This window comes from Pleurodeles waltl, chromosome 5 (genome assembly GCF_031143425.1).
Source record: "Pleurodeles waltl isolate 20211129_DDA chromosome 5, aPleWal1.hap1.20221129, whole genome shotgun sequence".
Lineage (NCBI taxonomy): Eukaryota > Metazoa > Chordata > Amphibia > Caudata > Salamandridae > Pleurodeles > Pleurodeles waltl.
In genome coordinates, this window is record NC_090444.1 from 67,400,774 (window position 1) to 67,416,585 (window position 15,812).

A 15,812-nucleotide genomic window follows, 5' to 3' on the forward strand; every position below is an offset into this window, starting at 1 on the left:
GGAGATCAAAGGTCTTTGGTCTCCAGAGGAACAGATGTTTCACATCAATCTGTTAGAGTTACGGGCTGTACGTCTGGCTCTCAAGGCCTTCCTCCCTTCCCTTTGTGGTCAGTCGGTACAGGTCCTAACGGACAATACTACCACGATGTGGTACATAAACAAGCAGGGAGGAGTGGGGTCGTACCTTCTCTGCAGAGAAGCTCTTCGACTATGGTCCTGGGCAAGGGACCATCAGATTTGCTTGATAGCAAACCATCTGGCCGGAGTCTTGAACGTGCGTGCGGACAGTCTCAGTCGCCAATTCTCGGCAGACCACGAGTGGCGTCTCCATCCAGATCAAGTCCGTTTAATCTTCCAGAGGTGGGGGTTTCCTCGGGTAGATCTGTTTGCCACTCGAGAGAACGCGCATTGTCCGTTATTCTGCAGCCTCCAGTATCCGATGCAGGGAGCGTTGGGGGACGCGTTTCAAATAACCTGGTGCGGCCAGTTGCTTTACGCGTTTCCTCCCATACCCTTGATTCCTCGAGAATTGAGGAAGATTCGCCAGGACCGGGCTCTAGTCATCCTAATAGCTCCGGATTGGCCAAGGAGGGTATGGTACTCCGACCTTCTCCAACTCTCAATGTGCCCTCCGCTCCGTCTCCCTTTCAGGGCAGACCTCCTCTCGCAGTCGCAGGGGCAGGTTCTACACCCCAACCTCCAGAGTCTGCACCTACATGCCTGGAGATTGAACGGGGCAACCTGAGTTCCTTCTCTCTCCCGCCTGAGGTAGTGGATGTTATATTAGCGGCCAGGCGACACTCCACTAAATCTATCTACGCTAATAGATGGTCTAAATTTGTTGCGTGGTGTGGAGAGAGGCAGATTGATCCTTTGCATGCTCATCTATCGGACGTTTTGTCTTTTGCTCTGTCTCTAGCGCAGAAAGGTTGTGCAGTGGCTACCATTAAGGGTTATTTATCGGCCTTGTCAGCCTTCATATGTCTTCCAGACCAACCATCTTTATTTAAATCCCCTATTGTTATCAGATTCTTGAAAGGTCTTCTAAATAAATATCCTCCAAAGCCATTTGTTATGCCGCAATGGGATTTGTCCTTGGTCCTGACTTTCCTTATGGGGTCCCCTTTTGAACCTATGCATTCTTGCCCATTAAGGTATTTGGTTTTAAAAACAGTCTTCCTGATAGCTATAACATCAGCAAGGAGAGTGAGTGAGTTGCAGGCCTTATCAGTAAAGCCCCCTTATACAACTTTTTATGGGGATAAGGTGGTGTTGAGGACCAAGGCTGCTTTCCTCCCGAAGGTTGTTTCCCCTTTCCATTTGGCTCAGGCAATTACTTTGTCCACGTTCTATCCTCCGCCTCATCCTTCCAAAGAGGAAGAAAGACTGCACCGTCTGGACCCAAAGAGGGCGTTGAGCTTCTTTATTGATAGAACAAAGGATTTCAGGCTGGAGGATCAGCTGTTTATTGGATACGTGGGCAAGAGGAGAGGAAAGGCAGTCCACAAGAGAACACTATCCAGGTGGGTTGTTCTTTGCATTAAAATCTGTTACTCTTTGGCAAAGAAGGATCCTCCTGAGGGCATTAGAGCTCATTCCACCAGAGCTAAGTCGGCCACTTCGGCCTTGGCCAGAGGTGTTCCTGTGGTCGACATCTGCAAGGCCACAACTTGGTCGTCCCTTCACACTTTTGCAAAACATTACTGTTTGGATTCTGAGGTTAGAACGGACGGCCATTTTGCACGGTCAGTGCTGCAGGATTTCTTGGTTTGACCATTTAGGCACCCACCGCCGGGCGTGGTACTGCTTTGGGACTCTATTCATTAGGTGAGGAATCCACAGGTAGTTGTATCCATCAGAAGAACGAGTTACTTACCTTCGGTAACGACTTTTCTGGTGGATACATTAGCTACCTGTGGATTCCTCACGGTCCCACCCGCCTCCCCGTTGCCTTTCTGGTCTTACCAAGTAATCCTTGAGTACGCTCCTCTTGGTCTTTGAGGGTGCAATAGATGTTGTATATATTATATGTATATATGTATATATCTTTGTGTATATACTTGATGTGTAGATATATATATTTTAAAAAGAGAGAGTTATATATATATAAAAGATTTACAGTTATTCATGCAATGTTGTGTATTTTTACAATGTAATGGGATGTTGCCTTGCTCTTTCATTGCATTGCCTGGTTGTTCTCATGCACGTAAAAAATGATTGGTACTGACGTCCGCACGTCGTCGAGGACCTCTTATTGCCTGTATGACGTCAGACGGCGTCGCGTGGGCTAGAGTGACGTCCTCGTCGACGTGCAGAGACTAGTAAGAAGATTTCCGTCGAATGCTGGCGCCATGGGAGTATTCATTAGGTGAGGAATCCACAGGTAGCTAATGTATCCACCAGAAAAGTCGTTACCGAAGGTAAGTAACTCGTTCATTACTACAATATAGAAAGTTTCCTTTTGGAATTACCATGTTCAGTGTAAATACACCTTGTGTGAGCCCTTCACCTTATTACTTTTTCCACCTTCTCTGAGGTGCATCATCTTAGGAAGTATCAGTCAGAATTTTTTTATGGTTGTTGTTTAATGGAAAAGGCAAACCTATTAAAGCAAATTGGCGTTCCTTGTTCGTAGTCAACCTTAAATACAAAGACAAATATGTAGCTTGTCCAATAGATATATGTGAACCCTGAGACATTTCATGAGTCATTAAAGATTTAGGAAATACGCTCCCATTTCACCTCATTAGTCTGAATGCTGTCCTTCTGTTGCAGAATTATGACTATGTGGCTTGAGTTAATAAAATAGGATTTAATGATCGACTTAGGCAGAAAATTAATTTCTTTTGACACTCATTGTTAAGTTCCAGGTGAACAAAGAGGTTGCAATTATTTTAAGAAACTTTGTGGAACAATGGAGGCTGAAAACTGTCCTAAAGTATTCAAGTTATCTGGATCCACTTTTTTTCTATTTCTATTTTTAAGCTATTTGTAATAGCTAAGGTACGACACTGCCAGTTTGTGATGCATTGAGAAGCCTAGTATGGAGGTGAGTGGTGGTTGGCTGGCATTACTATATTGTTTTCACGTTCCAAATATGTATGAACAAGGTTTGTACTTTTTCAGTGATAATGAATTCTAGTGCGACCTCTAAAAGGTAGGTTGACAAGGATTATTGGTAAAATTCTTTTGAGGGGAATGATGTGACACCAACTCACTGTGAGCCTGTTGGCTCGAACATGAGCTAATTTTGTAGCTTTTGTGAGTAAGTTACATTGAGCCACCTTGGAGAATATGTGTAATTTACCAACATAGAAAGAAGCTTTCATCTGGTTGTTTGAAGGTGGCTGCGTGGGAAAAATAGATGATGCTGGCAGGTTTGGAAGTGGATACGGTCTGAGGGTTTATTACATGTTACTGTGATTTGGAGGCAGTGGTCACCCATGAAAGAGCTGGTTGTTTGTGGGAAGTGGGTGAGCAGAAGTAGTCAGGGTAGAAGGTAAATGGACATGAGGAGGACTTTACAGCAGGAATGGAGCAATGAGGAGGAGGAGTAATGCAGCGAGATTGGGCATGGTAGGCTGTAAAGGGAACATATATGGTCAGAAGGATAAGGTGTGGGCAGAATGGTAGTTTTCAACAGGAATGGATCAGAAAGCAGTTGGAGTGCAGATGGAGCTCGGAACAAATACAACAGTGGGTGTGAACTGGAGATCTGTGGGGTAGTTACACTGTGTAAGTGCACTTGCTCCTGTTGAATATGTTGAGAATGCTGGTGGAGGTGAGCTCATTTGATTCTTTTTCATGTAATTGTCTGCTACACACAATTGAACATTGACTTTGCTTTTGTTTGTAAAGTAGGTTCATTAAAACAGCTTTTACCATGGAACTCTATTTTAAAACCTGTTAGTATAGATAAGGCAAACATGTTCCAATAGCACACTCAACATCCTTTTGGCCTCCTCATCAAGGTCTACCCTCTCACTAGAAGAAAACTTACAAAGGAGCACCAATGAGATATAAAGATGGGGTACCCCTGAAGTCGCAGAGTCCAATCAAATACCACTTCTCCAGTATTGAAACTTCCATGGATTCACATGCCTGAATCATTCCCCGTCTTCAAGGTGGGAGTCCCACTGTACCGTAATAAAGCAGTACATAACATTACCATAGACTATAATGGCAGTGAAATGTTCACTTAAATAACTTATTCAAATCATTTAAAAAGAACCGAAATCCAACCAATCAGGTGACGCACCCTCAGAATACTCCCCACAGAGGCTGATTCCCTCAGATTTTCTACTGCACATTGTGTGAAGGAAGTCTCCATGAGTTCTGCTCAGTTTCTTCAATTTGTTTGGAAGAACTTAGCTGAACGTAGCAGATATGTCAGCGTCATCAAAGAAAAGCCTTTTCAGGACCTATGGCACCTGTGAGATGAAAAGAATCCATTCAGATGATCCCTACAAGGACTGTGTATTTCCTTTATCCTGCAAATAAGGTAAAAGACTGCAAGATCTTTCGTACCTTTTCTACTAAGACCTTAAAGGGTAGAGGAGAGGCTTCGTCCTTGGCTTTGAAAGTCAATCTAAAATCTCTTCTTTCTGTGGAACAAGTTAGTAATACTTCCTCAACCTCTCGAAAAAGGACACACAAAAGAGAAAGATCAAGTGACTAGGGGACATCAGACTAATTTAGGAGTCTGTCAGAGCCACTTTCCAAAAAGAGAAATGAGGAAGAATACCCTCAGAACCTACAAGATCTGAGCCTTCTACTCCATCTGTTAATTCTGGTGTGAGATCAGAAAAGTCCTCCTCAGAAACGTCGGCAACAAAGTAAAAAATCACTTGAAAAACCTCAGTGACGACGAGTTTGTTGTTGAGAAAACCAGCTTAGGTAACTACGGTGACGTCGACATCGGTGTTCGCGGCACAGACATCGACGATGCCATCCATGACATCGTCCGCACTGATTCCGTTGGCGAAGGTATCGTTGACGAAGGCTTCGCTAATGGCACCTCTACAACAGTCATGACATCTTCGACAGGAGCCCCGTCGATGTTGAAAACTTTGTTGATGTTGAAGATCACAAAGATTCTTTCGAAGCTCCTCACTGAACAACAACCTCGGCAACTACACTGTCAACAGGAGTAAAAACTCCAAACCATCCCTATTATCTGAGCATACTTCTCCAATTAAGATGTCTGCTCTCCCTCTAAGTCACCATTTGGATGTAGAAGAGTCTGAGCCAATCTGATCTCCATGTCAAATGCTAAGAGGAGGATAAGGATGATGAACAATTCTTTGAAGAATACTATGATCCTCCGCAGATGAGATATGCTGAAAGACCCAAGCAGCATTGGGAACATTCCCAGTACGATGCACACTGTCCTTCACAGGAGAGTATTGTACAGCGTCCCGTGATCCTTTTTCAAGATCTCCAAGGGATGTTGCAAGATTGCTATGAGAGGTTACCAGAACCTACTGAACTAATGTGCCTAACAGTCTAAAGCTCCTACTCCACCTTCGTCCCCAAGGGCTATTCCAGCACCAATGATGTCCAGGATGACACCTGCATCGAACATTGCGATAACTCCCCAGGGATGATCCTTCATCTTCGGGCAATGATAGAAAAGAACGTGAGAAAGAAGAATGCCTGGTACCTGTCGCATCTTCCGTAACAATTTTTTTTAAATCAGATCTTCCCATACCACGATGATTGGCTCATAAAGGCTTGTTAAATGTTGAAAGCCACGGAAACTTGTCTAACATTGTTCAACAGCTTAGATTTCACTGTCAACCACCAAAATTCATGCACTCTTCCATCAAAAATAATAATATTCACGGGAGCATTTTTGGATACCACTCAAGACAAAGCGTTTTCGTCTCAGTACAATGTCTCAAGAAGTTAACCCTCAAACTGTTGAGAAAAAAGTGTTTCAGAACATCTGTTAAAATCGCTCCTAGTAATGATGTCCTCTGCGATATCTCTTGTCCCTATCTCCTGCCTGAAAATGAGAACTCTAGAGGAAGAATTGGACAAGCACTGGCTCCAAACAGAGGGATAGTTTGACGTTCTAATAAAGATCACTGTAGGTATGACAGAAGACCTAACCTGTTGGACACAGACCAGTCCTTTTTATGAAGGCCTAACTTTCCTACCTCCGATACCCGATTAAGTAATATCCACAGATGTCTCCTTAGAAGGCTTTAGTGGCTATCTGCAAGACTTGCAAATCTGTGGAAAGTGGTCTACGGACCAAAAGAGCATGCACATTAATCAATTGGAGCTCAAACCAATCTATCTAAGCCTTCAGGCTTTCCTGCCAAAGATATCAAATTCATCAGTTTTGGTTTGCACAGACCATACCACCAGCATGCATGATCTGAACCAACAAGGCGGCACAAGATCATTAACCCTTTTCAGGAAAACCTAAAAGATCTGTAATTGGTTTATGACACATGGGATAACACTTCAAGAGGAGCATGTCCCCGGGATAAGCAACAGCCTAATGGACACGCTGAGCAGGACAAAGACCAGTTGACATGAACAGGAGCTCTGTCAGTCTTGTCTCTGAACAAGATTTTCTCTCTCTGGGGCACACCTGCCTGCTCTGGATCTGTTTGCAACAAAGGAGAACCATAAATGCTAGTTAATTCAAGTTGACATCCACATCCAGTGTTGTGGGACAATGCGTTTTCAATGAGATGGTCGGGGATCTATTCATACGCTTTCCCCCTGATCCATCTTATACCAAGAGTTCTTCCAAAGGTGCAAGCAGAACAATGCCCTATTATCCTCATAGCCCCCAGATGGCCCGGACAACCTTGGTTTACGGAGCTACTCCTGTTATCAGAAGCCAACCATGACACCATCCAAGACTATGTTGACGATGAACCAAGCCAGATCCTGATGGATTAAACCCAGATCTTTGTGACTGGGGGTGAATGTTGGCATTGTTCAGCATTCCGTCCATCATCTGTTCTTTTTGCATTCTTCCATGTCACAGCACAACATATCTTGTTGAGAGTCACTCCACCAAACAATGCGGTCAGTGTAGAGACCGCTCTAGTAGAATGCACCCTGACTTTAGCTGTCAGTGGTCTGCCAGCTTTGGAATGAAGTGTATAGCACATGAGATCCAGTAAGCAATGGTTTCCTTTATGACTGGGGCACCTTCTACAGTTATTTCCATAAGTTACCAACAGTTGATCTGTTTGTCTGAACTGTTTGGTGCGAAGCAAATAACATTTCAGACACCTTTTGATATCTAAGGATTTGGAAAGAAAGTTCTTTGTACCAGAGGCTCATTAAGATTAAAAATCCAAAGGGACCTTGGGAATAAACTTTGGGTTGGTTCTGAATAAGACAGTCTTCTGTAAAACGCATAAAAGGCTCCTTGATTATAAAGGCTGGTATTTCACTCACTCTCCTGGTGAAGTTAAAGCTAGCGAAAATGCTATTTTTCATGACAGGAACTTAAGGTCCACTTTGGCTATGGGTTCATGAACCTTTCATCCAACTGCGTCAGCACTGCTTTCAGCTGCCATGCTGGGGACGAGGCCTTACTGGAGGGAAAACCCTGAATAATTCTTTAATGAACTTTTTGATGAGTTTATTAGACCACAAAGACAGAGAACTTGAACAGCGCCTGCATCTTGATAGTGCAGTCAGGTGTACTTTAACTCATGTATGAGCCAATCCTGATTTTGCCAGTGACAGGAGATAAGGTAACATTTGTTCTGGAGATGTTTGCATAGGATGAATATTCAACTTCTGGCACCATAGACAGAAATGTTTCCATTTCAATGTACACGTTTTTGTAGTGGTCTCCGCTCTGGCTTTTGTAAGAACGTCCCAGCAGTCTTGAGGGATATCTAGGTCTGCAAACCCATTGAATTCAGGAGCCATGCAGATAAGTGAAGAGAAGTCGGGTCGTTTTTTTCTCACCATGCCACCCCAGTTTGGACCTTGCCATATGCAAATCAATCTTGACCCTGTTCCTCATGGGAACAGTCCAGCCGGAACTGACATGGAAGAATGCACGTACATTTACGCAGCATTATTGCCTGAAATCAACGCAGTGATGCGATTGTTGGAGAGGTGGTGTTATATCATTTATTTCAATAAGGTGAGCCTTTTTCTTTTTTTCTTTTTTGCGGTTACATATTTATGGCTGATAATTATATCTGTGTATATATGCTTATACCCACCATCCACTATTGTGATATTATGATGTTGATTGTACAAATACTGTGTAAGGAAATGCCTCCTTGGCATGGTTGCCCCCTGACTTTTTGCCTTTGCTGATGCTATGTTTACAATTGAAAGTGTGCTGAGGCCTGCTAACCAGGCCCCAGCACCAGTGTTCTTTCCCTAACCTGTACTTTTGTATCCACAATTGGCAGACCCTGGCATCCAGATAAGTCCCTTGTAACTGGTACTTCTAGTACCAAGGGCCCTGATGCCAAGGAAGGTCTCTAAGGGCTGCAGCATGTCTTATGCCACCCTGGAGACCTCTCACTCAGCACAGACACACTGCTTGCCAGCTTGTGTGTGCTAGTGAGAACAAAACGAGTAAGTCGACATGGCACTCCCCTCAGGGTGCCATGCCAGCCTCTCACTGCCTATGCAAGTATAGGTCAGTCACCCCTCTAGCAGGCCTTACAGCCCTAAGGCAGGGTGCACTATACCATAGGTGAGGGTACCAGTGCATGAGCATGGTACCCCTACAGTGTCTAAACAAAACCTTAGACATTGTAAGTGCAGGGTAGCCATAAGAGTATATGGTCTGGGAGTTTGTCAAACACGAACTCCACAGCACCATAATGGCTACACTGAAAACTGGGAAGTTTGGTATCAAACTTCTCAGCACAATAAATGCACACTGATGCCAGTGTACATTTTATTGTAAAATACACCACAGAGGGCACCTTAGAGGTGCCCCCTGAAACTTAACCGACTATCTGTGTAGGCTGACTGGTTCCAGCAGCCTGCCACACTAGAGACATGTTGCTGGCCCCATGGGGAGAGTGCCTTTGTCACTCTGAGGCCAGTAACAAAGCCTGCACTGGGTGGAGATGCTAACACCTCCCCCAGGCAGGAGCTGTGACACCTGGCGGTGAGCCTCAAAGGCTCACCCCTTTGTCACAGCCCAGCAGGGCACTCCAGCTTAGTGGAGTTGCCCGCCCCCTCCGGCCACGGCCCCCACTTTTGGCGGCAAGGCTGGAGGGAACAAAGAAAGCAACAAGGAGGAGTCACTGGCCAGTCAGGACAGCCCCTAAGGTGTCCTGAGCTGAGGTGACTCTAACTTTTAGAAATCCTCCATCTTGCAGATGGAGGATTCCCCCAATAGGGTTAGGATTGTGACCCCCTCCCCTTGGGAGGAGGCACAAAGAGGGTGTACCCACCCTCAGGGCTAGTAGCCATTGGCTACTAACCCCCCAGACCTAAACACGCCCTTAAATTTAGTATTTAAGGGCTACCCTGAACCCTAGAAAATTAGATTCCTGCAACAACAAGAAGAAGGACTGCCCAGCTGATAACCCCTGCAGAGGAAGACCAGAAGACAACAACTGCCTTGGCTCCAGAAACTCACCGGCCTGTCTCCTGCCTTCCAAAGAACTCTGCTCCAGCGACGCCTTCCAAAGGGACCAGCGACCTCTGAATCCTCTGAGGACTGCCCTGCTTCGACGACGACAAGAAACTCCCGAGGACAGCGGACCTGCTCCAAAAAGACTGCAACTTTGTTTCCAGAAGCAGCTTTAAAGAACCCTGCAACTCCCCGCAAGAAGCGTGAGACTTGCAACACTGCACCCGGCGACCCCGACTCGGCTGGTGGAGAACCAACACCTCAGGGAGGACCCCCGGACTACTCTACGACTGTGAGTACCAAAACCTGTCCCCCCTGAGCCCCCACAGCGCCGCCTGCAGAGGGAATCCCGAGGCTTCCCCTGACCGCGACTCTCTGAAACCTAAGTCCCGACGCCTGGAAAAGACCCTGCACCCGCAGCCCCCAGGACCTGAAGGACCGGACTTTCACTGGAGAAGTGACCCCCAGGAGTCCCTCTCCCTTGCCCAAGTGGAGGTTTCCCCGAGGAAGCCCCCCCCTTGCCTGCCTGCAGCGCTGAAGAGATCCGTTGATCTCTCATAGACTAACATTGAAAACCCGACGCTTGTTTCTACACTGCACCCGGCCGCCCCCGCGCTGCTGAGGGTGAAATTTCTGTGTGGGCTTGTGTCCCCCCCGGTGCCCTACAAAACCCCCCTGGTCTGCCCTCCGAAGACGCGGGTACTTACCTGCAAGCAGACCGGAACCGGGGCACCCCCTTCTCTCCATTCTAGCCTATGCGTTTTGGGCACCACTTTGGACTCTGCACCTGACCGGCCCTGAGCTGCTGGTGTGGTGACTTTGGGGTTGCTCTGAACCCCCAACGGTGGGCTACCTTGGACCAAGAACTGAACCCTGTAAGTGTCTTACTTACCTGGTAAAACTAACAAAAACTTACCTCCCCCAGGAACTGTGAAAATTGCACTAAGTGTCCACTTTTAAAACAGCTATTTGTCAATAACTTGAAAAGTATACATGCAATGTTTATGATTTAAAGTTCCTAAAGTACTTACCTGCAATACCTTTCGAATGAGATATTACATGTAGAATTTGAACCTGTGGTTCTTAAAATAAACTAAGAAAAGATATTTTTCTATAACAAAACCTATTGGCTGGATTTGTCTCTGAGTGTGTGTACCTCATTTATTGTCTGTGTATGTACAACAAATGCTTAACACTACTCCTTGGATAAGCCTACTGCTCGACCACACTACCACAAAATAGAGCATTAGTATTATCTATTTTTACCACTATTTTACCTCTAAGGGGAACCCTTGGACTCTGTGCATGCTATTCCTTACTTTGAAATAGCACATACAGAGCCAACTTCCTACATACTGTTACTGCTAGCTACTCTGATTCAAGCATATGAATCTATGAAAGATCCGTTACTGGAGAAAAAAGTAAGTTACATACCTGTAACTGTAGTTCTCCAGTGTTGGAATCTTTCGTAGATTAACATGCGTCCCACCCTCCTCCCATAGAGGCTCACCTTTTTCTTATGGGAATACATTTGACATTAGTGCTTGGAAATCTGATGGAATCTGCCTCTGTGGGGAGGTTTCTAGAGGGTGTTGTTGCCTGATTGGCCGGAGTACTGTTCCATTTAAATGATCTGGTAAGTTATCAAAGTGAAAGTTCCATTGCCATTATAGCCTAGGGTAATGTTATGCACTGCTTTATTATGGTAATCCCACCTGGACGACTGGGAACGTTTCAAGCATGTGAATCTATGAAAGATGCCAGTACTAGAGAACTACATTTACAGGTAAGTAACTTATTTTGTTATTAGTGTCCCCATAAACCCCACTGTGGATTCATGGAATTTGAAACTCTGTTCCTGGATGGGAGCATGAGCACTAAATAACTGAAATTAATATTTGCCATATCGCATAATGAAGAAGAAAAACTTTGATTCAGTTAGGATAGTTGAAAGACTTGAGCCCTAATGCTTGAGAGAGGATTATGGTCAATACATTTTTTACCCATACGTGTACCTTTATCTGCGGTTAATAACTTTTTTTTTTTTTTTTTTACTGATTAGCAAGTGTTAGGTTTTCCACTGTTATGAGCATCCAACTGCCAAATTCAGGATGTAGAAGATGGGGGACTCCAAATATTTTTTCTTAATCTTGCTTTTGTTTCTTCAGTTTTCATTTCAATGAAGTTGTTGACCTGGGCTTTCCTCTCAATCGCGTTGAGAGGATGTGACAAGAAATAAAGTGAATCTCCTCTTTTAGTTCAGCAAACTGAATGCAGGATTATTACTTTGAAATTGTTAACAGAGAAAAATCCAGGTTTTGTTTTTCTTGTTTTGAAAGCAGAACTTGAAGTTCCCACAGAAAGGAACTGCTCCAAATGGTCTTCCCAACACCGTCATGCTGCCTATTTGGAAGTGTTCCAGAGTAACTATGGAGCAGTAAGTAGACCTGCCTTTATCTGTAAATCTAGTCCTGTAACGTCTGGTGTGTATATAGAATAATGGAATAATTCATAGCACAACATCCCTAATCCATTGTGATGGTATGGAAGTGTAACAATGGGGACTATCCTGTGTGTATTATTGCCCGCAGTAAGAAAATATATATCCTTTTTTTTAAATGCCTTACTTGAAATTAAGAAATCCTGACTTTAATGGAGAGCAGAACTCCAGCCCAGAACTTCAAATGATATACATCGGTGCCTTGCAATTCCTGTACAAAAGGACATCTTTAATTTCCTTATTGGAGCCAATTTGTGACATCTCTAGTCACTTGTAATAATGAAATGACATCGCTGCTCAACTGTAATAAGTTATCTCTGATGGGCTTGAGAGACAGTATTTTGCTTCCCAAATAATTAAACTGTGTAGTGAAATAACACAAACTCAGCTGCAGATTGTGTACCTCATGTGTCTGCTGCAGTAGGAAGACAATTATATCCAGATAATTTTCAGGCCTGTCACAAGGCTGATAACTTTGACTCATTCCTGTCCCCCAGTGGCATGGGCAAGTGCTTGAATTAGAACAATCTATGACCCACCTTTAGAATGGCAACATACAACAAGACATTCTTGACTGTGCCATTCTACATATGCCATTGCTAAGAATACACCCATCTTGTCCTGTCTACTGCCAGTGACTCTCTCAGTAAGAGAGTTGAATGCTCCTTTCATGGCCCAACCCAGCATTTTATAATAAACAGCCCATCTAGTGGTAGCTCTCTTCTGACATTTGTTTCAGTGTTGGTAGTCAACTGACATGCAAGGCACCTTCCACACCCATCATGCTTTTTAAAGTTCAGGTTACTAATGTTATGTAAGGGGCATAGTTTTCAAAGTCATCTTAGGATATGGAAGTAGCAATCTATTCCTCAATGTCACACCATCTCTGAATGTTATATTGGTTTGGCTAAGATATGATTATTATCAACATTAGGACTCCCCAGTTTCTAAGTCTGGGACTTAGAAACCAAACAGTTACCAAACAGACCTAGATTTGCTACTGTACATATTGTGGGCTTTGGGCCTGCAGTTTTCAATCTTTAGCTTTTTTTGACCCTCAACCTCTTTCTACTATTGGCTTGAGACTGTATCAGTCATATCTTGGCTAAAACAGAGGAGTATTTCCTCTGGGCTGTTAGTGTGATCTTCTTTTCTCAAGTGGAGTGCTTGCATTGAACTGAATTAGTGTCGATTATACCACAAGCACCATCTCTGTTAGCTCCTTAACACACTTTCACTGCATATGTCTGCACTTGCTGGCATCCTACAACTATCCCTAATCCTCATGTGTCTTGCTGTTCATTTCTGTCGCAGGCCAACCCTCTGTTCCACCCTCGTACATCTGTCATTCCACAGTGAGATCCTTGTTCCCCTGCCCAAGTGTAGCACCCATCTTCCCTTCGGTCCCTCGTTCCCATGCATATCTCTCACCTGTCTGTTCTTCTCGTTGCCAAAGCCCACATCTTCCGCTCTGCTCGTTTTTCCCTCCTGCCCTACTTTCTTTCCCATTTCTTGTTCTTTATCTGCCCTGCTACCTGTGTCATTCCTCCTCCCCCTCCCCTTTTCCTCTGTTGTCCTTTATATATCCACATCTTGAAACCCCCTCCCCAATTCTTGTTCTATATCTGCCCTGCTACCTCTCATTCCCCCTACCTTTTTCCTCTGTGTTGTCTTTCATATGTCTGCACCATGAGCCCCTTCTCACCATTCACTCAAGCAGATTCGCCTTTGTTCCAGGCCTGGGTATTTTATTTTTTGCTTTAGAAATGACTGTCTATACTGAAGGCTCTCTTGCATTCCATACAGTCCCATTTTTGTTTTGCCCGTCAAATGAAGGTCGGACAGCAAAGCAACATTTTCATAGTCTTTCCTTTCTTTGTTATTGGAAGTATAGAGCATCTATAATGAATGTTCCTTTTATTTGATCTAGAAACAACAATAGGACTATATTTAGGGTAAGAGAACCTCTTTTTTGTCATGTGTTTACCCTGTCTTCATTAGCACATCACCCTGAGACCTGCTGACTTTGCCAGGGCTTGTTATTAATCAGCTTTTTTGTCATTGCTTGACTGACTGTTTTAATGCATATATTTCTCAAGCCTGTAGACTTGTAGATTTTCACATTTATCATAAGCGAACAGATAGTTTTTGTTTTGATATTATGAAGTAATCTGTGGTGGTTCACATAATCCTTTTTAATACAATTATTACATAGCATATTGTCCTTCAAAATAGTTCATAGCTATATTTTCACATGCTTTGTATACTCCTGCCAGCTGGTGTTGGGCTTGGATGTTTGCAACTTGTTTTTCCTTGAAGAAGTGAGAGTTACAAGGCCTGTTTTAACTCCATCCTTTGTCCATAATGCACCAGAACACTTCCTCACATTGTTTTCTTTTGCCATCAAGCTCTGGTTTTGGAAACGCTGTTCTGAGATCGATATGTTAATATGCACCCTGTCATTACACTGCCATCCTTTTAAGTCTTTGCTGATGCTTCGTCAAGATTCGACCTAGGACAGTGTTATGAAACATACTCCCTTAAACCTCTGCCCTAGATGTAACAACAAAGTCCCCTTGAGCAATCATCACAAGGTCTGCAACCCATGCCTCTCCCCGGAACTCATCAAGACTTCCTGCGAAGCCTGCCTCACTTTCTGCTCCAAAAAAGGTTTAAGGTGCTGGCAGGAAAGGAGGTGGGGTTACCACAAGACTCAAAGACAGGGCTCATCAGGGACGTCTGACATTTCCAGAGCTAAAGGCATGCCTGGCGCAGAGTGGGGGGAAATTGTACGCTCTGCATTCTGGCAGCTCGTGGAGAAGAAAGTCTGAAGGGTATTTTGCAGGGGCTCATTTGGAGGAGGAGATTGAATTCCTCGAGCCAGCAGTGCAGCACGCACAAGAATCTGGCCAGAATACCAAGACAACGGCATGCGCCTCAACTGCAGAGCACTGCACCTGCTGGATCTCAGCATTGAGCCCAAGTCGAACTGCAGATGGCACAAACCTTGAGTTTAGCCCTACCAGCCGGGGCATCCAGGACTTGACATACTGGATCAGTACCAGCAAAGACCCCATCTGAGGGGCCTGGACTGCCCTCTGCTGCCACAGCTCTAAGGCTACGAGAAGCCTCACTCTGAGACAGAATCTATGCAGCCCTGAGTCTTCACAAACCAGACTCTGATCAGCAACGGACACCAAAAGCTCTGCCACAACCTGTCTAATCTGAAGAACCCTCTGCCATCGAAGCTAGACACTAGGGAGGTGCCAGTCATCAAAAGGTTCTTGAAGGTCCTCTGTGCAAAGCAAAAAAAGTTTTACATCTACCAAAACAGGCAAGATTCTAGCCAAACCTCCAATTCCAGGACTCGGCTGCATCCTAAAGAAATGCCTGCCAGCCTTTGAGGGGAAACCACAGTTTGACGCTAAAAGACTGCCCAGACCCAAAAGGGTCAGAGACGTGGCCACCAGCCCTATAACTTTCCAACCATTACCATCAACTCCTCCTCCTCACTCTCCACTACCCCTGAACACACACTTCCTCCTGAGCCACACAACACTGAGTCCGATTTGGGCAGCCTTCTAGGCCCTGAGATGGAGGTGGACTCTGGGAATACTATGGAGTAGACCCCAAAGAGGACCCAGATAAAGGGCCAGCAAAGTCATGCCAAACAGATTACATTACTGTATAGCAGGGAGTAATACAAAGGCCTGCACAAAA

General features: G+C 44.6%; 1 protein-coding gene across 1 annotated transcript in view; it reads left to right on the top strand.

Moving 5' to 3' along the window:
- The window catches only part of GTF3C2 (general transcription factor IIIC subunit 2), a 720,157-nt gene that overhangs the window by 155,227 nt on the left and 549,118 nt on the right, over positions 1 to 15,812 (top strand). The window contains exon 5 of the mRNA XM_069236502.1: positions 11,935 to 12,029. Within this exon, the coding sequence (XP_069092603.1) occupies positions 11,935 to 12,029 (95 nt within the window). The remainder of the gene's footprint in view (positions 1 to 11,934; positions 12,030 to 15,812) is intronic.